Consider the following 24,948-nt stretch of genomic DNA (forward strand, 5'->3'; position numbering starts at 1 on the left):
GCATTCTCCAACCAGAGAACTGGAGTGGCTTTTGTGGACTCACACTGGCAACAGAATCTAAAGACCACGTCACATGTGAGATAGACAGGTCTGTGGCTGTGTACCCCACCATACGCTGTGGTTCAATCCTCTGAACCCTACATCACCACAGGACTCAACAGTCACATAGGAATCAGAGGATGGAGCAGCTGTGAATAGGGGCATACAACACTCTTTGTTGTGTTGAATGCCAAAGAGAAAGATTGAGGCCACAGCGTTGAAACGGAGGGCATATACCAGACACTGGCCACTGGAGAGGAGAACATGATACCACTACTATTGTAAGGAACTGGTTTTACGACATAGGTCGTTTTAAGCAATATTAGCCACTTTCCAACTTCCAAGGCAGGTTTGAACCTGACTGGTGGCTATAAGAAACTGCTTAGTAATTATTCTGTTTGTTGTCCTTACCAGAAACTCTTGTGCACTGTAAGCGTTCCTCTTTAGTTGTGGAACTGGCTTTAAAGGGGAAGCTCAACCTAGAAGTACTTTATGAACATTAAACAGCCATATAACACATGTACCTTAATAAATGCACAGCACTATGTTGGACTTCTGTCCGGTTGTCTAGCAGTCATCATTGGAAACTTTTACCAGTGACACCATGCAACTCATAACTCAGCCTCTCTTGTGCCGTCTATGTCTTAGATAGCATCAGTGCACAGAGGAAGCGCTTCCTAGTCAGGCTCTGCAATCACAAGATATAGATAGGAAGGAGGGGCTGAGTGACAGCATGAATTGCAGGGCGTTGCTGGTAAATTGGACTGTTGGACAACAGGAGCATGGACAGAATTTAAACATGGAGCTATACATTTATCAAGGTACATGTGTTATATGGCTGTATCATTTTCATACAGTAATTCTAGGGTGAACTTCCACTTTAAAGATCTGGTATAATATTGGCTCCTATATGCACATACCCCGGAGTCTATGGCAGGCATGCACGTAAATTCTACAGGTCCATTGAAACTTTTCTGAAAGGTTATACTGCTGCTGTACATTGTGACATGTCAAGAATTACTCATGTTGACTTGTAAAGTGGCTAAGAGGTCGGCTTTAACCTGAACTTGAAGTGGATATAAAAGGCCACCATTTACTACTGACTGCATTCCATTAAACAAATAAAATAAAACCATTAGGTGTATTTTAAATACAGGTAGCATACATATCTGCATCTGTCTTTATAATAGACTCCTGAAATCATCACAGGATTCAGACTGCGAGACAGAAGGACGGAACTGAGAGCCATTTACTGCATTGCATGGTGCTGTCAATCTAACCCTGGGAAGTAAATAGTGAAATCTTCAATTACTCCAGCAGCACAGTTCCCTGTAGTGATCGGGTAAGGGGTTATTCAGAGCCCTTTATCAGCTCTCATTTTTTTTCCTCTCCTTTGTGGGACCTAGACATAATAGTTACACATGCCTAATGGGAAATCTGACCTTGGCAATGGCCTGCATATTTCTATACTCACAGGTTCCCTTTAAAGTTTACTTAAAGCCAGGAAAACATTTTCTTTATCTTTAGATGAGGTAGGGAAGGTTTAGACCCTCGGTCAGGTTTTTGTTACTGTCTGGGTCCCCGCTAAGTAGATTCACCCCTCCGTTTGTCCTGGTGACCACTGTCGTTGGGACAGAAACGGATGTGAAATCCAATATTTTAAAGTTGTCCCTAGAACAGAAAGGGAAGTAAAACTGTCTGTTTGGGACACTTGTTCTGATGAACAATTTCCAAGGGAGGATTTATCTTCACTTGGGAGAGATTTTCCCTCCAAAGCAAACCAGCACCACCATGTGTGCAGACTGAGAGAACCGAAATGAACACTGAACAAGGAAATTCGTTGGCCCCTGAAAAGAATTGTCTGCATGACAGCAGAGAGCAGTCATATATACAGATCATCCTTCACATTTCTTAATCTTTTCCATCTACCTGGTTCCCATTACTAAGGGAAGACGTACACTAATAAGATTAGTGACTCAGCTGTGCTTGAAACACTTTCAGGAAGGCTTTCAGTAGGTTGCATGTTACATGGAGGTCATGGGCTGCCTTGGGTTTTTTAAGCATGTGAATTCGACCATCAGTCCTTTATGGAAGAGGGTCAGTAAGTTGCTGAAAAAGCCAAAAGCTACACATTTTCCTGGAACAAGTACTGCTTTTTCTTCTACTGTCAAAGGCACACATGTATTGCATTGAATACAACACAGACTATGCTACAATCAGCAGACTCTTTTTTACTTTAGGGCATATGCATTGTTTTTTTGGAAGACTAGCCATTCAGTGAATGGTTTCACTTGTTCTTTGGATTAATTCTTATAATTTTATTAAACTCTAATAACCAACACATAGAATAATAGTATATCTAATACAATTTTTTTTAATATAGAAATGGAAACTGTTAAAACCTGTCAGTATTTTTTTCCAATCTGTGTACAACTGGGGATAATTTTCCTTCATTTCCTGTCCTGTAGACATAACAGGAAGTGAGGGGAAATCCCAGCAGTGTTCCATCCTGGCGAAGACCCGGAGGAGGTGGGTCGAAAACACGTAGATGCTTTCGGCTGGTCAGCCCAAATCCACGGCTCACCTTGTGACAAAATACTGTATGCCTGGCTATGCATTTCAATTCATCTAATAGTACTTGAGCAGGTGGCTTTGGATGGAACACTGCTGCAATGAGGTACTCTGATTCATTCGATCGGTCTGTGTGACCACGCTTGGTGAAGGATGTCTATTGTGGACTCAATCAAAAACTGTCAATGGAACAATTGAAGCACTGAAGTGCTGGGTTGATTGCTATTGATAACAGCGGGAGCAGCAGAGTTAGTCACGTAGATAGTATCCATCAGCAACCGCAGTGTATTCCGTCTTGTTATAGAGTCTCCCATGGACAGTTAACATTGAATCAATGGTGCAATGAGATATGTCTGGCTGATTCTGTTGGTGCTAGAATCGTTATGCTGTCTATGCAACATGGAACATAGTTGTCACTTGGAAGAAAAATTTTGAAGGAAGGGCACGTTTATCCATCAGAAGCATATGAACCACATATGCATGATTGCAGAATCTTTAACCAGGACAACATAAATCAAACGCACTGTTTTCTAGAAAACTGATAAATATATACTAAGAGTGCACTCTTCGCAACTAATAGCTATGGCCATCACTGTATACTTTAGAATGAGCGGTATGGATTCGGGCTGCCCAGAGAGGTTTTAATGTGTGTGGTGGTTGACAATGTTGTACATTTTTTTTTTGGGGGGGGGGGTGTTTTGTTGATGGTGTTGAATTTACATTCTTTGGTATTTATTAATAATAAAGAAAAGCCTTTTGGCTAGGTTAAAGGAAAATTGGTTGTATTAATAGCTTCTTTAACCACCTCTTGTTCTTTGAGAAGGTGGTCATTTCAGTTGTAGTTGTTTCAAGTTACCGACCAAATGCAGAAATGTATTATAGTATATTGGACTGTTTCAATGGCTGTTTTTTTTTCCATTTTATTTATTAATATAATATCTGACCCCTGAAGAAGGGGGAGATCTCTAAGGCCCCAAATCTGTTAGAGCACAATGAAAACCAGACAAGCATAAGGTGCTAGTTAAAATATTTATAAAGAACAGTGTCCACAGGAGAAAGCAAAAATCATAAACCGGAACAAGCCAAGGTCAGGAGCCGGAGTGGGTAGTCGTACAAGCCAGGTCAGGAACACGGAGATCAGCGTCGTCAGGAACAAGCTAGGAGCAGGAACCAGGAAATCAGCATTGTCAGGAACATGCCAGGAGCAGGAACCAGAGGAGAACGTCAGCAAGGACCGGGTCATACACAGAATCAGAATACTCAGAGCAGCCGGAATGCACTAGCAGGCAAGCCCACGCAAGGGAAAGGTCAGACTGGACTGAGTGGTTTATATAGTGAGTGCGGTGACATCATCACTCAGAGACAGGAAATTCCCATCTGGCTCTCTCAGATGATGCTCTCCTGTTTGGCCATAAGAGGGAGCCTGGAAGTAGTGAGCAACGTTACAGAGTCTGCTCAGGCAAAAGAGGAATCACAGGTGGGTAAAATGTCAGCCAAGCCAGAATGCTGCAAACCAGATAAGTCAGGGTGGAACCCTGACAGAAACGCATTGGCCATTTCATGTTTTCTTTGATCTGGCAAGCTCGTTAAGATTTTTACACTTAGAACATAAAACTCTTAAAAGGGGTTCCAAACTCTCATCACTATCAAAAACTAAAAAAAAAAAGGAAGTTTTGCCTTTAGGTAGCACAGCATCAAACTTCCAAGCAAGTGAATCAGGTGAGTTCATATTGAACATTAGATCAAGCAGACTGCTTCGCTTATTACTAGTCATAAACCATTTTTCCCGTCTGCCAAGTCCCTACAGCCCTTATGACATCCCCAGACAGAGCATCTAATTGATGCATGCATGCAGGAAGTGCATTGGCAGTCCAAAATAAACGCACACATAATTATACTGCCAATTATTTGGTTTGGAACATCCGACACACTTGAGGTCCTTGGCCAGCAGTTTGGCAATCAGTAACATTTTCAAGCTAGTTTTCATAAGCTGCAATTGTCTAAATAATTAAAACTTCAATGACAGAAAGAAAGGGGTGGAAGTTAATTTCTTCTCTTCCCCTTAGGCCAGCTGACTCTTGAACCCCTTAATAGAACTCGGCCTCAATTCTCATTTTTCACATTTGTGGAAAGGAAAAAAAACGCTGATTACTCTGTCCCTTGGTATCTCTCTGGAACATACACATTATTTCAGCATATGGTGAGCATATTAATAATTGTAATTAATGAGAATCATTTAAATAGCTACTCACACTAGCCAATTAGCTTGGGGGCATGTGCACGGCTTGAGTGATGGATGGCTTTAAGATGGACAAGACTTAATGTGGTGATAGGAAATGCAAACTCGGTTTTAATTAACTGGATTTCGGGTCTCAGAAGGAAATGATGCAAAGACTAGATCTAATTTTTTTTAATATTCAGAAACAATTAATCCATTTGAAGTGGCTAGAACATACTAAAGAGTTTAACCCTTCCTTTTGTCTCTTGTATTGATCATTGAATCAGTGTTTTCTACTAAAATCCCACCTGCTCTTCTTATTTACAGAGGGCCCTCATGTCTGGTTCCTGGGCCAAAGAGGTACAAATTCAAGTCTTTGATTCAGCAAACTCATCAAAAGACAAAGCATCTGGGACATCACAGAAGAATGTAAGTACAGAGCCACAGGTGATGCAGTTACCCTAGCTGTGATAGACAGCAAAACAGCCCTCAATACAATCATGCCTAGGTATGGCACCACCGCCAATTCTCTACTACTGTGGCAGGATAACCATAGACTTGAAGAAAAACTGATTGAAGCTAATTTATCAGTTGGAGCTTTGAAGAGGTCCAATTTGTCATAGACTCGTCAAAAAAATCATAGACTCACCTGCCCCTCTGGCATGTGAGAACTGCCATATGATGTATCTGTAAAAAATAAGTCAAGGCAACTGGACTTGCTGTATTTTTCTGAAGATGTTTCACTGGTTGTCCAACCATCTTTCTCAATTCAGAATTGAGAAAGCTGGTTGGACGACTAGTGAAACATCTTCAAGAAAAATACAGCAAGTCCAGTTGCCTTGACTTATTTTTTACAGATAAACCATGACCTGGATGAATGAGAACCTTTACAGACATATTTCAAACAATTCATCCCCACACAGCTACCTACTCATGTATCACGTGCCCCTCCCTTTTAGATTGTAAGCCCTCATGGGCAGGGCCCCCTTTACCATCTTGTCTTGTGTTTGTAATGTCTTCCTTATACTGTAAAGCATTGCACAAGCTGTACTTCAGTATGGTCTACTCACTTCTGATGGGAGCCAAAGGGGTCTATTCACTAAGCTGCCGAGGGCAGCCGAGTGAACAACCGACCCCAAGTGAGCCGAACACTGGCTATTCACAGCTGTATATCGGCTGAAATCAGCCGTACATCGGCTTGCTTCGCTTGGCTTCGGGTTCGCGAAGTTCAGAAGGAGTTCGACTCAGCCAATCCAACATCTCGATCGGCTGAGCCGAACCTCTGGCAAGCTACTGGCTGCTGTTCGGCCTATTCTTATAGATGCCGAACAGCAGCGAGTGAATAGCCGAATGCCGCAGAGCTCACTAGCATTGAACCCGCCCTCTGCTGATGGACCTGATGGAGAACTGCAGCAGAGGGTGGATACAATGCTAGTTTACTATTGGCTATTGCAAATTGAAATAGCCAATAGGAATCTAGCAATGCATTCCTATGGGCAAAAATATATATATATATTTCCACTGAACCGAAGGGGTCCTGGGGCCGAAGCTAGCCGAAGGATTGACCGAAGCTACGGCTAGATCCTTCGGCTGCTTCGTGAATAGACCCAATAGTCTTTTTGATGTTTTTAAGAAGAACATGTGAAAGAGATCACCCAAAAGTAAGCAATTTATCTATGTGTTTTCACATATTGTGAACTATGTTTTTATGTATAATTTGTAATTATCTATGTACTTGGGGCAGATCTACTGATCTTGTTATCTCACTGGTGATTGGAAACTATACACTCATGAACAGTCATGAGTGATATATACACTGCCCAGGCAGTTTTTTCTATCCATGCCAACAAAGAGGTACTTATTTACTCAAAATAATTTGAGCTTGTAAGCTGTACTCATGGATGTCTACAGTGGTTCCTCAGAGTGCAACTTACCTTCACTGAAATTGTTCTTTAACCATTCTACCCATTCCCCAAAAGACAGCAAATCATGCCTTTTGAGTATGGTTCTACCTTCAACTGAGAAGAGGAGGGCTACCAGAATCTGTCAATCAGTTTCTGTTGCACTGCTCAATGCTGAACATTATTGTGTGCGAGGGGAGAAACAGGAATAACTTTATCAGAGCGCCGCTGCTCCTTCATTGTACAATCAACAAGCTGGATATGTGGAAGTGACACCACTATATTCCTTCACTGTGACTGTGAATAACAAACAGTACATATGTGGCTACACAAATAAATAAATTAATATATATATATATATATTATATGGGTTTTTCTGTATTCCTAGACATCTGCTCAAAGGTAGGCTGAGTGAACTCTCTGATTAAATGGCATGAAGTGTGATGACTGTATTTATCCTATATACATCCTTTATGCTCAGGTGTAAGTAATATGTTTACACGTAGCGATATTGTCCATGTTTGTCACACAACATGCAGAAAATAATCTCTTTTCATTCTGAGGCCTGGGACAAAACGATAACGAGGGCCACGGCTGCGACTACAGGGCCTCCCGCTTGGGTATTGGCGCTCTGGAAAACAAGACATTGTCACTTTTATCTGCTAAGTATCCTTTGCCTGTCCCTAGAAAATCTCCTACTTCATTTCAGGAAGAGCTGTTTGAAAATGATCTTATTAGTTCCACATTCTAACCTTGCAAAGCCATACAGGAAGAAACAAAAAAGAATAAAAAAACAAATTAGACTCTGCAAGCCAAGTGTATCGCTATATTAATATTTGAGGTTCATTCCGCAGACATATTAAACATAAGGGACGGGATGGTGTTATCAGGTGACACAAAACGTGTATTTGCTGTGCAGACAGTGTGGAATGCGGACTAAAATTACTATGCTGGAAAATGCATTCAAATGTCTGCATCTCAAATTATTTTCCTATTTCTGTATGGTTTAATAATGAAAGTGAATTTAGATCGCTGTAGAGAAAACTCTCACAGCATATTGCTCACACATGCCAACAGTTCCGATTTTTGTACGGCTGTCCTGATTTTTGCATAGCAAAGAAGGCAGAGCTTGTTAGATTTGGGCAGGATGTCCGTGATCTAAAATTTGCCAATTATGCACCAACATCTGCAGGGTTCCAAATGACCCACCCTTCTGTAACATTGCACTGCAGTGATTGACAGTATAAGAGGGATATCAATGGCCTAAAGAGCTGGCACAGTGACATTAATAATGGATTGTGTTGATGGGTGAATGCAGTTTGCTTTCAGGTGCATTCCACTTGAATTTGACATCAGTTTAAGACAGGGTTGAACAGATCCCAGGAGCCAGGTAGCTAATGCTCCTTAAGAATAACAGATGGTGCCACATTTTTATGGTTTTCTCCAGTTGTTGTCAACTGCCTCCTAAAAAAACCTGCTTACTCATGGATTGGACAGACTGGCTCAAGGATTTTATAATAATTTGTTCATCGCTGATTTAGGATGCTCCATCTTGGTTCCTTCACAGGTGCATTTGGCTTCCAGTTGACCTACTTAAGGTGAACTCAAGCTGATTTTCCATTTGCATTGACTTTATTGGGGAGGAAAGCAGTTCTGACACAAACAAAAGTCTGTGTACACAAGCCTGAATAGTGGAGGACACAGTCACCAAAGGACTTGAGCAAGAACAACTGGACCCTCCCTGAAATACTGCTCAAGTTCAAATAGTGGTTAGTTAGGTATGGTAGATAGATAGAGACAAATAAGACCACCCTATCAGACTCAGAATGCCACTTGATCTTCAAAGCGGAACAATGGACAAAATAAAAAATGACACCTATTGTGCAGTTTGTCAATAGCATCAACAAAGCCGCTTTTGTAAGTCCCCATGTAACATAGCTTTATTATCTGTTGATGCGACCAGTAAGTCTATTACTAACTTCCTTTAAAAGACTAAGCTGTCCAGCAAAAGTAGAAGTTAGGGGGATGAGACAAACCATTTAACACTAAAAGGGGTGCTTATGATCAGCTTTTATTAATTTAGGTAAAACCTTTCTCCCAAAAGGAAAAAAAAACCCATCATAATAGTCACTTTGACACCATAATACTGACTTACACCACACTGTGACTGTGACATTCTATTAGTTATAGTTACTATGATTTAGGGATTACCATAACTCCAAAATCATAATGACAGCACAATACTGTCTGTGACATTAGTATTTATATGCCATCATTATACTGACACATGATAGTAGTGAAAACCCAATACAAACAAGTTGTGGAATCACAATGCAAACATTGCCACGCTGATATGAACTGTGAGAATAAATATTGATTTATACACCCAGACATCCATCCGCCCTCTAATCCAACAATTAATCAACTCATTCACCCAAACATCCACCACCCATCTATCTATTCACCTATCCACTTTTAAAGCCTTACATACATCCCCCACCCACCCATCTATTCATTTATCCACCCATACATACATACATACATCCTCACCCATTCATCTATTCACCTATCCAGTTATAAATCCTTACATACATCCCCCACCCATCCATCTATTTACTCATTTACCCATTCATACATACATACATCCTCACCCATTCATCTATTCACCTATCCAGTTATAAATCCTTACATACATCCCCACCCATCTATCTATTCACTTATCCACCCAGTCATACATACATACATACATACATACTGTACATCCCCCACCCATCCATCTATTTACTCATTTACCCATTCATACATACATACATCCTCACCCATTCATCTATTCACCTATCCAGTTATAAATCCTTACATACATCCCCCACCCATCCATCTATTTACCTATCCACCCATTCATACATACATACATCTCCCACCCATCCATCTATTCAACTATCCACCCATTCATACATACATGCATCCCCCACCCATCTATCTATTCACCTATCCACCCATAATCAATATTTTATTCAGCTTAAAAAAAAAAAAAAAAAATGTTGTTATAATACAAAAACGTGTACCAAATTACACATCTGAAATATTATCTGATAATTTATGGCACGGAGAGATCAAATCTTGCCGAGCTCTTCAGCCTCTGATCCAGATAATGCATATATTTACTGAAGAGCTGGGAGATCGGTAGCAAAATGCGCTGCTGAATTTCCCCGCTCTGTCATTTCTCATCAGTTCAAGCAGGAGAGATAAATGTTATATGGAGGGAGAATGTGTTATTTTCACAATTATACAGACCATGGGGCAGATGTGGGATGCTGTTTGCTGGGATTTAGAAAAATGGCACGGACTTCAGAATGACAGAGAATATTCCTGAGGTTTCAGGATTCGTCCTCAGCGTTACAAAGAAGAAAAAAAAAGAAGCTTTTTATGGGTTCCTTAAGCACGGGCCCAGACCACACCTATGCAACCCTTTGGTTGATAAAAGCAGCATACTAAAAATCCATAAAAACAGGGAATTCAATTGTGGATGCACGATGATTTGTAAACCAGCCACTTGTATTGCCTATGCCATTTAAAAAATTTAAAAACAGTGACCTTGCACATGTGGGGCAAAGTGACAATTACAAGATCTTGGCATCCCTGGTCCCCCTTATAAACATTCCTCCTACGCAGCCAATGCTGAGATCAGCTATGTTGGCAACCACTGGGGAGGTGTAACATCACTCCCTCAATGACAGCACCCAGCGATTGGCTGCTAGACCCATAGGGGAGCAAGTCACATGATCCTCCATAACCGGAATTACAAGATCTTGGCATCCCTGGTCCCCCTTATACTTACCATTCATGAGCTCCCTTACATCACATTCCTCCTCCGCAGCCAATGCTAAGATTAGCTATGTTGGCAACAACAGGGGAGGTGTAACATCACTCACTCAAAGACAGCACTCAGCTAATGGCTTCTAGACCCACAGGGGAGCAATTCACATGATCCTCCATAACCTGAATGACAAGGTCTTGGCATCCCTGGCCCCACCTTATACTTACCGTTCATGAGCTCCCTTACAGCACATTCGTCCTGCGCAGCCAATGCTGATATCAGCTATGTTGGCAAACACAGGGGAGGTGTAACATCACTCCCTCAATGACAGAACCTAGCGATTGGCTGCTAGGCCCACAGGTGAGAAAGTCACATGATCCTCCATAACCGGAAGCAGAGGAAGAAGGTGCTTTCTGTTTGCCTTGGTCATCATTGTCACAGGAATAGAAAATAATGGGGAATCCAAACTGGAACTAGAACATTTGTTAAACATGAGATATGGTCAGAATGAACAAGCTGCGCGTATTCTGTTTTCAGAGCAGCTCACTGCCGTCCCCTGTAAATCTATACTCTCTCCATAGATAAAGAGTTTTTATCCAGCCTCCCACTTTTCTCTCTCAGGAAAAGTTTCAACTTCCCCAACAGTTTCTCTAAAGCTGGCCATACACCTATAGATTATCTGCAGGTTTTTTCTATGATGCAACAGATTCCTCCATCTACACTAAAGTGTGTGGATGGAGGAATCTCCCACTGGGCCAAGCTTCAGTATCTTGCTTGTTGGCCCCCATGGCTCTCAAAATACCTGAGCAATCTGATTGGATGCAGGCATTGTTCAGGTATTTTGACAGCAAGCGGGGTCGACTATCAAGATTCTGAAGCTTGGCCCAGTGGGGGATTCCTCCATGCACACAGTTTAGCGTAGATGGAGGAATCTGTTGCACTTTTTCCATCAGACCATAGAAAATCTAAAGGTGCATGGCCAGCTTTATAAGGTATCCTTTGTGGCACAACCCCTAATGAAAGCCTTTAACAAATAATTTATAACTCCAGACACTTTTCTTAGTTTTAGAACATGGGGAAGATTTAAAATGTACCCCTATGTTCTTTTAGTTTTATCCATGATGATGAGGGGATAGGGTGGCGAGAGGGACCAGGAAAGGCAAAATATAAGTAGATTAAACTTCAGCTTTAGCAATATACAGCCGCTTCTATGAGTAGCTTGTGCTCAAGTTCTTTTTGGAGAACACGGGAACAACATTCAGCTAGTCCGATCTCATCTGTCACTGGCGCACAGTTCACCTGCTATATACAATATCCTAGGTTTATCCATGGTAAATCCTATTGGAAGCCAGGCCTGGATAACCTCATTATAACAATCGCAGCATTTCAGTCCGAGAGAAAATGCACATCCTGTGCTCCTGCCAGGGCTTCTTAATTGGCTGAGCATGCCAGCGCTGGGTGCCAGGCGTGCCAGATCTTTTCATACAGATAAATTGTTAGTAGGGAAAAAATATGATGTTGGATCCGTTGTGTTTTCATCATTAGGGGATAAGCAGAAAATAACAACAAATTGAAACGTGTAAAGAAATAAACAATTCTAATGGTGGCATATGAAAGCTGGTTCACGCACAGGAAATAAGGGAGTGAAATCAACAGTCAATCTCTACATAAATCATCCATTCTTCCATTCCATTAAAATGTGCGATGCTTAGCCAATGCAACAATTAGCGCTAAAAGTTGCACTCTGGGTTAAAAAATATATATCTGGGAAAAATCTCTTTACTACTATATTTCTCCAAAGGTAGGCATTGCCTTGCTTTAATCCCCCGTCCCCAGATTAAACCATAGATCTATCCTTCCTTCACTTTGCCAATGCTCCATTCAGTGCCAGAAGTCAAAGGAAATACCCACCAGTAGTAAGAATGAGCATGTGACTGGTCGTGGGCAAATCAGCACTGTGTTATTGTAAGTCTGTAGCCCTATATTGATGTTAAATTATTCTCTGTGACATGCTCCCATATATCATCATTGGCAGGGGCGTATCCACCACAAGGCGTTTGCCTTGGGCGGCACTTTCAAGGGGGGCGGCAAAAAAAGCCATTCCAAAACCAGTGAGGCAGTCAGCGCCAGAAGCTGAAGAAGCACCTGACCACCACACTTTCACTTTCGTTGAAGCCAAGGGGAAGGAAGTAGTTGGGGGCAGGGACAGCCTCCTGCTGTCTGTCCTTCAGTAGCGGCGGACGTGGACCAAGACAGCGGTGACCGGTGCCAGGATCCTAGGGGGAGAGAGAGCCTGAGCCCAGCTGGACAAGGGGTGCCCCAGGGATCTGCAATCCGAGTGTGAAGGTAAGGGGCGGAGCGGTGTGGGATGAGGACCGATCACTGCACTGACAGCTCAGGCAGTCATAGATCCCAGCACACATGTATATATGATATAAACTGACTGAGTCGCTAACCATCTGTTGGATATGCACACGGCATATTGGCAGAGCAGATTTTGGAAACATCACAATGATCGTAGTTGGGTACGCTGTGCTAAACTAACAAGAAACTGCATGGTGCTGTCCCACGAAGATCCTATGTATGCTTTGTCTGCCTTTTTCCATACCACAGTAACGCTTTCTTAGAACATGTGTTCACATGTCACATTCCATCACATATCCCAAAAATAAGAGGATTATTCCTGATTTCCAGAAAGTGGGTGGAGCCATGCAAATTACTGCTGTACACTTGATCGGCCAGATGTACATCCAGAACCTGCTATCTGCTACCTGCTATCCATTACAGCCCCAGTTCCTGATCTGCCTCCTGCTACCTATACAAGTTGCCCAAGTATCTGCTACCCATTCCAGCCCCAGTTACTGACCAGCTTTCTGCTACCTATACCTGTTGTCCAAATATCTGCTAATCATTACAGGCCCAGTTCCTAACCTGCCTTTACCCATTGCCCAAGTACCTGCTACCCATTGCAGCCCAGGTTCCTAACCTGCCTTTACCCCTTGCCCAAGTACCTGCTACTAATTACAGCCCCCATTCCTGATCTGCCTCCTGCTACCTTTACCCGTTGTCCAAGTACCTGCTGCCCATTCCAGGACCCATTCCAGACCTGCCTCCTGCTACCTATACTTGTTGCCCAAGTACCTGCTATCCATTACAGCCCCCATTCCTGATCTGCCTCCTGCTACCTTTACCCGTTGTCCAAGTACCTGCTGCCCATTCCAGGACCCATTCCAGACCTGCCTCCTGCTTCCTATATCAGATGCCCAAATACCTGTTACCCGTTCCAGCCCCCATTCCTGATCTGCCTCCTAGGCGGACGTGGACCAAGACAGCGGTGACCGGTGCCAGGATCCTAGGGGGAGAGAGAGCCTGAGCCCAGCTGGACAAGGGGTGCCCCAGGGATCTGCAATCCGAGTGTGAAGGTAAGGGGCGGAGCGGTGTGGGATGAGGACCGATCACTGCACTGACAGCTCAGGCAGTCATAGATCCCAGCACACATGTATATATGATATAAACTGACTGAGTCGCTAACCATCTGTTGGATATGCACACGGCATATTGGCAGAGCAGATTTTGGAAACATCACAATGATCGTAGTTGGGTACGCTGTGCTAAACTAACAAGAAACTGCATGGTGCTGTCCCACGAAGATCCTATGTATGCTTTGTCTGCCTTTTTCCATACCACAGTAACGCTTTCTTAGAACATGTGTTCACATGTCACATTCCATCACATATCCCAAAAATAAGAGGATTATTCCTGATTTCCAGAAAGTGGGTGGAGCCATGCAAATTACTGCTGTACACTTGATCGGCCAGATGTACATCCAGAACCTGCTATCTGCTACCTGCTATCCATTACAGCCCCAGTTCCTGATCTGCCTCCTGCTACCTATACAAGTTGCCCAAGTATCTGCTACCCATTCCAGCCCCAGTTACTGACCAGCTTTCTGCTACCTATACCTGTTGTCCAAATATCTGCTAATCATTACAGGCCCAGTTCCTAACCTGCCTTTACCCATTGCCCAAGTACCTGCTACCCATTGCAGCCCAGGTTCCTAACCTGCCTTTACCCCTTGCCCAAGTACCTGCTACTAATTACAGCCCCCATTCCTGATCTGCCTCCTGCTACCTTTACCCGTTGTCCAAGTACCTGCTGCCCATTCCAGGACCCATTCCAGACCTGCCTCCTGCTACCTATACTTGTTGCCCAAGTACCTGCTATCCATTACAGCCCCCATTCCTGATCTGCCTCCTGCTACCTTTACCCGTTGTCCAAGTACCTGCTGCCCATTCCAGGACCCATTCCAGACCTGCCTCCTGCTTCCTATATCAGATGCCCAAATACCTGTTACCCGTTCCAGCCCCCATTCCTGATCTGCCTCCTGCTACCTTTACCCGTTGTCCAAGTACCTGCTGCCCATTCCAAGACCCATTCCAAACCTGCTTCCTATATCAGATGCCCAAATACCTGTTACCCGTTCCAGCCCCATTCCTGACCTGCCTCCTGCCACCTTTCCCCATTGTCCAAGTACCTGCTACCCATTCCAGGCCCCATTCCTGACCTGCCTCTTGCTACCTGAACTTGTTGTTCTAGTAACTGCTACCTGTTCCTGGCCTGTTTTGCCCTCTGTTCCTTGTGCCTCTGCTTGACCCTGTTTTACCTTGATTTCCCTTTCTGTGCTGTACATAGCATAAAATAAGATATACATGAAACAAATTAATGCACCTCTGCAATCTCTTATACATCATTAAATGTATTTTGTAAATACAAGCACCTGGATTTGACCCGGCATCAGCCTCTTGCAGTCCTTGTACAGCACGGTTGGATTGTGAGAAGAAGAAGCAGATAAAAGTGCCAATCAGTCCATGTGCTGACAAGAAGCATGGTGATAGGAGGAGAGAGCAGATCGACAGAGAGATGAGCTCATTTTTAGTCTTAAAACTGGCTGGGGGCAGGGTCCAGAAAGACCTTGACTCAGAGGAAGTGGGTTGAATGATGTTGGCCATCAGACTGAGGACACCCAGTGACAGAAAAAAATACTGCAGGGAAAATCTATGGATTGAAAGTGAATATTGCTGGTTTTGCTATTTTATTTTAAAAAGGGTTTATTAAAGTTATTTTGCTTTTGGCTGAACTTCTGCTTTAAAGGAGAACTATGGGGTAAGGGCTTTTCCCCATAGTTCTCCTAAGGGTAACAGGAGGACACAAACTAGCATCCTCCCGTCCCCAAATGCTCAGTATACAGAGACGCCGCAGCCGGAACGGATCCCGACGTTACTGTTTGGATCCACCCAGCTGAGTGAATGACAGCTGGCTCTGCCTATTTAGAGGCAGAGCCAGCTGTACCCGCCCCGTCCGTTCCGCCAGTCAGCGCTGGAGGATCGGACAGGGGGGGAATCCCTGCAGGGAGCCGTGAGTGACAGTCACGGCTCTCTGCAGGGACAGGATCGAGAAGTGAGCAAGCAACGGTATGTGTTCGCTCACTTCCCGATCTACTGAGCCGACCTGTGACAGTTTAATTGTCACAGGTCGGCTAGAACTATGAGGCTGAGTGATTTTCACTCGCCTCATAGTTCTGCTTTAAGGTGAGGATAGGGATAGGTCTTTAGGGTAGGCCATAAGCCCCATACCAAAGACAAACGTACTGTTTAATACATTTTGCAAAAAAAATTGTTACAAAGAAAATTAAATACCGCCTGAAATTAAAAGCAGCCTGTACTAGCTTACAACCAGCTGGGACTCAGTGGGATGAGAATTTACAATACAACTTCCTGTAAAATGCCACTTGTAAGCAGCAAGCCCTATTTTGTCAAATTTTCCTTTTTAACCGTCTCATTAAAACCGTATAGCGTTACAGGAACTTTTCTAACTAAGGGAAACTCTCAAAGTTTGAAATTATACCCTCCAGATATAACAGCTAATGATGAAATAAATCATTAAGTAACTCTGCTGGAAGACGGTGTTAAACATAGAAACACAGGATATTGATGGCACGTAAAGACCGGCAGGTCCATCCAGCTTGCCCAGTTTATTTATTAATAGCTTAGCCGTAGGGCTCCTGCACACGGCACCGGATCAAGCTCACAGGGCACGCTGACGTATCTATTTTATATGGATCTCGGGGTTGTTTAAAGGGTCAGTCCACCAAACAATGATTTTTTTTGGGTGTGGGTGGGTGGGTGCAATGGAGTGGAATCAAGCCTTGTTTATCTCAAGCGCTCTAACTATGGGACCTCTGTGCTGATATTCCACCTCTTCCACCTACATACCACTGACATGACAATGGGGGTCTCTTTTTGTAGGTTTAGGCAGCAGATATAGTAATTCAAGCTAGGTTAACCTATAGCTTCCCTAGATGCCCAACCAACAGCTCAAGGGCCAGATGTAGGACTTTGGTACTTACCACGTGGCCCTCTGGACCCAGTAACAGTAACCAGTACTAAGATGAGATAACTTATTTTTAATAGCAGTGATCACTAAACTCAGGAGTTAAATCTTAAAAATGCATTCAAGTACCTTAACTAGCAGAAGGTGGCCTCTGTGCTGATCAGTTGGATAAACTAAAGGATTTGGGTCAGATTCACAATGATGCACTCACATGGCGGCGCAGGTCATTCGTGTTGGTGCGCCGTGCTGCCTTTCATTATGAATGGCATCTCAATTGGGGTTGTCACCCATCGTGTATAATATGGGATCATCCCGGATTTAAAAGTGACACCAAAGTTATATCTTAAAAATGCATTGAGGTACCTTAACTATTAACAAAAATGTATCTTATTTGTGTATCACTCGGCTGTAGATCCTTAAATCATCTCTGAATTGGTGCTGACACTGTCCTTCCTTCTGGAGGGGGGCTACTTTTGTTCCCCGTGGTCCCTGTGTGTGTTGTCAAGTAGTCACCACTCCAAACTCCCTCCGTTGAAGGACTATAATCTCAATACTAGTTAGTAAACTAAACATGAGATTGTAGTCCATGACGTGAGTGAGCTTGGAGCGGTGACTACTTTATAACACACACAGGGACCATGGGGAACTAATGTAGCCCCCCTCCAGAAGGAAGGACAGCGCCAGCACCTATTCAGAGATGATTTGAGGACCTACTGCCGAGTGATACACAAATAAGATACATTTTTGGTAATAGTTAAGATACCTGAATGTATATTTAAGATTTAACTCCTGAGTTTAGTGTCAGTCTTCAGCCATACCCCTAGTTTTTGGCAGTCTCTAACTGTCCACTATAGCCTGGCACCAGTATCCAACCACACCTGTAACATTGTTAGATATAAAGAAACTGCGCTAGGAATCAAATAACACTCTAAGAGCAGCTGTGCTTAATAGGTGAGTATCCCACCTGTAACATTGCATATATCAAATAGTAGGGCTCAATTCACAAAACTTTAATACATGGATAAGGCTCCCTAATTTAGGCATGGGAATGTCATTTTCAAATCTTATTCAACTGAAAATGACTGCCCTTTTTTATAATTAATATAATTATCCTGGTGTGATATATTTATCCTGGGGACATATGCGTTACCCCATGGGGATGTCAGGGACGACAAGTAAGGCCTCCTCTATCCAGAGGGCGGTACAGCAGCAGCTTCCAGATGTTAAGGAAGCAATACTGCCGCCTCCTGCCTGTTTTTTTTTTATCCCAAGTATGATTTTACATAGAACACTTGGCACGCAGTTGTGATGTGATCCCATTCACATCAATAGCCATGTTTGGCAGATGGCACGCCTGCCGAAAGCGACACGGTATATAATTTTTGCTGTGCTGAGAAGCAAAGCATCACTGCCGCAGCAATGTGCACAGCCCTGTTTGGCTGCAATCCTAACTTGCCAGTGGGTAGCCGTGGATCGGTAAAAACGTGGATTGACTGCTTGTTTAGACCTAAGACCCGAGTGTTACAAGAAACTAGCAAGTGGCTCAGTCCAAGAGCGTCCATAATTACCTAAATGAACCTTAGATAAGTTTAGATAAATGTTTTCAGCAGACTGACTCCTCATTATAAACCTATACCGGGCTTTCAGTGAGCATTTACATTTAGATAACATGAAGCTACTTCTAATCAAATGTCAATGTATCTTTTTCATTGCTGTACCAAGAGTTATTATATTACTTACATACAGATTTATGGCCCTCTGTCTAGTAGCAGCCTGCATGCCAGTCCATTGAATCATTATAGGTCTGGACTCGCCCACGGACTTGCACTAGGATACTAGGACAGTGGCTGTGCATGGGGCAGCATGCATGTGTAACAAGAACAGATGACTATACAGTATATATTGTGAGATTTAGCTCTAAATGGAGAGTACTGACAGATTCATTGCACTCTGCAAAGTGCTGCACTTTTACTCATCAACAAAAAGTAACTTCACATAAAGTGTATTCTGCCAGGGGATTATTACAGCCACAACTCAACATTTAGCCCCCTGGCAAGTTAGCTGCTCAGCCTGGGCTGTGAAGGCTCTCTGCCTATACGATGGCCAGCTCTCTGCAAGACAGTGTCCCACTCTATTTCCATCGGAATTCAACCTAGACACGAGCCCTGACTGATTGGAGACCCCTCTCTTTTGTGGGTAACACCCAACTGTCTCCAGTCAGTCTCACCTGTTTAGGTTGAATAGGCTCTCCCAGTGTCATCCTTGGCCTTTTCACTGTGATAGATAGAGCTTCTGCCATTATAGTCAAAGTCTGTGTAAAAAAAAACATGATGGTAAATTGTATTAAGGCACAAAATATCCACGTGGGAAAAGCTTCACTTGGAAATGTTTGAAATCTTTTGGAAATTTAATTCCACTCCGCTATAAATATATTTCTGAGGGTATATCCGAGTGAAAACATGATGTAGAAGTAAAGGCCCTTGTCTGAAATTCTAAACACGTTCCAAATCCAGTTACTCTGTGATGCACAAGCCTTATAAAGTAAGCAAAAAAAATGCCTTCCCTGACTGAGCCAAATCCTCCTTCATTTGTGTCTTATATGCTCCCCCTCCCAGACACTGCAGCTCACATTACAAGCCTGTGAATCAGCAGTAACAATGCTGACAGCATGCCCCCTGCAACAGTTTTTTCATCCCACTGTAGTGCAAGCAGGCACTGCTTACATGAGAGGGGCAATTCTGCTCTGAACTCAGCAGCAGTGCAGCATTGTTGCCACCCCATCAATGGAAGCTGTAATACCGTAGGTGGATATAGTCAACAGGTATTTGTGGGACTTTGCAGGGAAACTAAGAAAAAACAGTAAGTGCATATGAACTTATAATGAAGTGCTGCAACACATATCTGTTAATAATGGGAAGCCACTAGTTCTACTTTAAATTTAAGTCATCTGTACATGGAACACAACCTACCTACCTCAACATTTTTGTATTTTATCCAGACATGGCTGCAGCACACCAATCTACCCCACTCCATTTTGAGAACCCCAGCTTGCGATTTAGGAGAGTACTAAAATACAACCTTTGCAGACTCCCAGCAATCTCTCTTACATGCATAGAAGGCTTGATGAAGTTGTAAAAGTACGGAGAACTGAGAATTGTCTCACAGCAACCAATTAGATACAAACCTGCCTTGGAAGTCTGAATAAGGTTAGCAAACAATCAGTGGCGGAACAATCACCATAAAGACCCAGGCTGCCGTGCGGGTCACCTGGGTTGCTATGGCATCTCAGACCGCTGGCTGTCACTGACTCAGCAGCAGCTGTCAGGAGGAACACGCTGCTGTTCAGATAACTGACAACCTGTCAGAGATCTGTGCAACGGCGCGTTCCTCCTCACAGCTGCTGCTGAGTCAGTGACAGCCAGCCACTGCAGAGGAGGCCATGTGCACTACGTCCATGTGCTGTACATCTCCTACTGGCAGTCACCAGATGTGATGTGCCCAGTCGAAGAGCTCGACAAGTCGGAGCTTTCGATAGAACACCAGCGTCAGCAGTGAAGGAGGAGGCGGGGCTTGGCGATGGAGGAGGTGAGGCCCGGCGATGGAGGAGGGTTAGGCCCGGCAATGGAGGAGGGTTGGGCCCAGCAACGGAGGAGGCGGAGAGCGATCAGGGCTGACAGGTAAGAGGGTTTGACCAGCCCCCCTGAAACCCTGCAGGGCCCACCATAGAGAGTTTATGGTGGGCTCTGCAGGATCACTCTCAGGTGGGTTGTTTGGGATTTCAGGTGGGCGTAACTAGAAATCACAGGGCCCTATACAAAATGTTGCTATGGGGCCCTGTGATTTCTAGTTTTGCCCTTGCAAATATTTAGGAGAATGAAAGGAAGTTACACAGCACGGTCTTCAAAAATCATGTTCCCAGTAACCCTGTGAGGTGGTCTTTGCACTCATGCTGCAGTGCGCTGCAGAAAACTGTGTAAAGCTTTTAATTTTAGCGCATGACAGGATAATAAATCACCTATTGTCTTCACATGTGACCCTTTAATTGCTCTTAAAGCAAACAATATATATATTTTTATCCTATTTAAAAGCTGCCTAACTGTATGTTAGGATCACCTGCCGCACAGACAACACATACTGAACAACACATACCTTGAACGGTAAGATGAACCTGCATTGTCCTCGGATTGTGTTCAGTCTGTACTGAGCACGTATACGGTCCATCGTCTGAAATTTCCACTTTTTGTATCCGCAGATTGTAATCCTTTTTGCTCGATGCCGAAATTGAAACTCTGGGGTCCACTGACCACTTGTCGTTCCCCGCAAATATAATACTGGAACGGTTCAACCAGGCTCCTTTAGATGCTCCATCCTCCAATAAACACCTGTGGACAATGAAATAAGAGTTACCGATATTGCAAACATACCGCATATAACAAATGGCGCTGATAAAGCTTCCAATGAAACAAGGAAACAAAAATTATCAAAAACATATTAAAACAACTTCCCTGTTAAAAAAAACCCCAATGTTTTAAAGAGCGAAAAAAGCTTCTAGTTTATATTTTTATCTCAACCTTAGATTTCTGCTTTATCCCAAAGTCAATGCTTCCCATGTGTTTAAAAAAAAAAAATATTTTATATACTAAAACAAATAATGAAATATACTTCAGCTTACCAGTCCATAAATGTGGGGCTGCATTAGCTCAATTTTTTAAGGCTTTTTTTCTTTATTGTCACCTGGTGATCCAGCCAGTAACATACTTCCTGTCTTATGGTGGCCCCACTCTGCTGGATAAGCAACATCGTACTCGCCCAAATGCTCCGATGCCTAGCCACATACTTCCGGTATCAGGAGGCCGGGCAGTGCGTCACTACACGCTGACCGGCTTCCTGATTGATCAGGATCCTAGCTCCATGCTCCCTGTTCACTTGTGACGAGAGAGCATGGAGCCGGCTTCCCCGCCAATCAGGAAGCCGGGCAGCGTGTAATGACTCACTGCCCGACTTCCTGATTGGTCGGAAAGCTGGCCAATCAAGAAGTCGGGCACCGTGTAATGACGAGGTCAGGAAGCCGGCTTCATGCTTCCTCATCACCTAGTGAAGAGAAGCATGGGGACGGCTTCCCTGATAATCGGGGAACAGGGTGGCAAGTCTTTACACGCCGCCCGGCTTCCCGACTAATCAGGAAGCTAGGTGGCGAGTCATTACACGCTGCCTGACTTCCTGAATGGGACTTCCGGTATCCGGTATTCGGTATCGGCAAGTACCGAAAATAAATATCAGTACTCGTACTCGATATCGAAATACCGGTATCGGTGCATCCCTAACATAAATAAATAAAAGCTGACCATTGTAAGCCCCCTTGCCAGCGTTAAATCATTTATCTCAGCCCTCTAACCTCCACTTTTGCAGGGCAGCTTGGCCTATTAAAGAAGTTGAAAAATAACAGATTACTGGCCATTTGAAAATACATTTAAAAAACCTAAAAAAAGAAAAAAAATGCATCCACCACATCTAAGGAACAATAAGCTGCAATATATTACACTTTTCGTCTTGGGTTTAGATATGCTTTAAAGAGGAAGCACAGTGCTGGTCTTAAAATCCTGCAACCATGTGGACACCGAATGAAGGCAGAGCTCTGGACACTTCTGTGTATCCTACAGATTATTCAGATTCAATGTCCAGGGGAAATACTTATATACATTGTAACAATCTGAACCAACAGAGAATAAACAGAAATGCTACATGATCTAATTTGTACACATTCAAACATTATTTTCTTATTGATTAATTCCCTTACAACACAACAGCGATGTATATTCATTGCACCGCATTCCTTCATCCACCCCTCCGGAGAAAACAAATTGATTAATAAATACAAATATGCAACATTGTATCTGTCTGGTATTTTCCATTGATTGTATTTAAAATCTGTTATTTACTGGCCATTTCACCAGGTGAAAATACATTTAAAAGGCTAAAAAAACGAAAACAAATGCATCTATCACATCTAAGCTGCAATATATTATATGTTTGTTTGGGTTTAGATTAGGGCTGCAACAACTAATCGACATCATCGATTATAATCAGTTATTGAAAAAGTTGTCAACTTTTTCAATCGATTAATCGTCTTCCGATTGGTTGGCCCTGTTCACAGCTCCACACACGCTGCACGCCACACCTCCTCCCCACCTCACGCTCGCTGCTGCCAGATCCGCCCGCCCGCTTCCACCCTCCACAAGAAACAAGTTGCTGGAAGACTGCTCATGTAAGCCTGCACTTTCCCACACATGGTGCTCTATAATGTATTGCTGGGATTTGTATTCCTCTATAGCTGATGGTACATTGTGCTGTATATTATACAGAGGACTACAAATCCCAGCAATAGTACATTATACACTGTATATATAATGTATTGCTGGGATTTGTTGTATTCCTATATAGCTGGTGGTATTCTGCATTGCGCTGTATAGAGGACTACAAAACAAAGAATAATACTGTACATTATACAGCGCAATGCGGAATACCACCAGCTATAGAGGAGTACAACAAATCCCAGCAATAGTACATTATACAGTGGTGCAATGCGGAATAACACTCGCTAGAGAGGAATACAACACCTAGCAATACTACATTATACAGCGCAATGCAGAATACCACCAGCTATAGAGGACTACAAAACCCAGCAATAATACATTATAAAGCGCAATGCAGAATACCCCCAGCTATAATGTACTATTGCTGGGATTTGTTGTATTCCTCTATAGCTGGTGGTATTCTTCATTGTGCTGTATAATGTACTATTGTTGGGATTTGTAGTCCTCTATAGCCGAGGTCATTCTGCATTCATTGCTGTATAATTTTACACTTTTCATTTCACTATACTGCACACCATGCTTTTTTTTTTTCTTTTTTACTTCCACCGTTCCAAGCTTGCTCCTGTGATGAACTGCAATCTCAATACAAACTAGTAGTCCATCACTGGAGCCATTTTTAAAAATGTATTTTATTTTTTAATTTTTCATCCGATTAACCGATTAATCGAACGTAATAATCGGCTAACTAATCGATTTTGAAAATAATCGTTAGCTGCAGCTCTAGTTTAGATACACTTTAACTTGAAATGACCCCTCTAACAAGCCTCAGCTTTGCCTCCTGATACCTGCCTGAACACTGAGTATACAATAAGGACAACAAAGCTCTGGACACTTGGTCACATCACATGATTGATAGGGTTGTCAAAATTCAGACTTGCTAATCTTCCTCTTCAATATAAACATGTGACCAAATGCCTTGGCCAGCACTTGAGGGAGCCTAAGTCTAGGTTCACACCTAGGCGACACCTTACGGATTACCGTGCGGTCAGGAGTTGCCAAGGTGTGAACCGATCGCGCTGTGAGTGCCATTATTTTCCCAGTCGCGCCGTGTGGATTCCACCCGTGCTTCTGAACTCGGCTAACACAGCAGCGCGTCGTGGATTGCAAAAAAAAGGTACATAAACCTTTTTTTTGCGATTGCCGCGCAGGTGTCACCCTATTGAAATCAATGGGGCCGTGCGGCAATCGCTGCCTGCATTGTGTAGGACCGCACGATCCGGGGACGCGTGTCCCGGGTGTTGTACGGTGTAGTGCAGATGTGGACCTAGCCTGAAGCAGAATCCCACCTCACTTCGTTAAAAAAAAAAAAAGTGTTTCAACACTTCTGTTACTTTTTTTTTTAATTCATCCATTCCAGCAAAAATATATAAATAACCACTTTATATATAAATAAATACATATTTTATCTTTATTGATTTATACTTATTTAAACATGTTATATTTATTTATATTCATTTTTCTATACTGTATAAATATTTTGTTTATGCATAAAGCCAAAACTGGCTTTATATTGATACTTGAGTATAAATCCCCTTTAATAAAGTAGAATCTAAAGTATTGGCTGGAAAACAGTCACATATGATGTTGAAATACACATAGGCTTTCCTAACTGCCAAATTATTTGTAATTTGTTCATCC

At 43.0% G+C, this 24,948-nt stretch overlaps 1 protein-coding gene across 4 annotated transcripts in view; it reads right to left on the reverse strand.

Moving 5' to 3' along the window:
• Nucleotides 1-24,948, reverse strand: part of NEGR1 (neuronal growth regulator 1) — a 429,891-nt gene that overhangs the window by 216,840 nt on the left and 188,103 nt on the right. For all 4 annotated transcript variants that reach the window (XM_018576884.1, XM_018576882.1, XM_018576883.1 and 1 more), the window contains exon 2: nt 21,086-21,318. In XM_018576884.1, coding sequence (XP_018432386.1) covers nt 21,086-21,318 — 233 coding nt within the window. The remainder of the gene's footprint in view (nt 1-21,085; nt 21,319-24,948) is intronic.

This window comes from Nanorana parkeri, unplaced genomic scaffold, assembly GCF_000935625.1.
Source record: "Nanorana parkeri isolate BGI_ZX_2015 unplaced genomic scaffold, ASM93562v1 scaffold79, whole genome shotgun sequence".
Lineage (NCBI taxonomy): Eukaryota > Metazoa > Chordata > Amphibia > Anura > Dicroglossidae > Nanorana > Nanorana parkeri.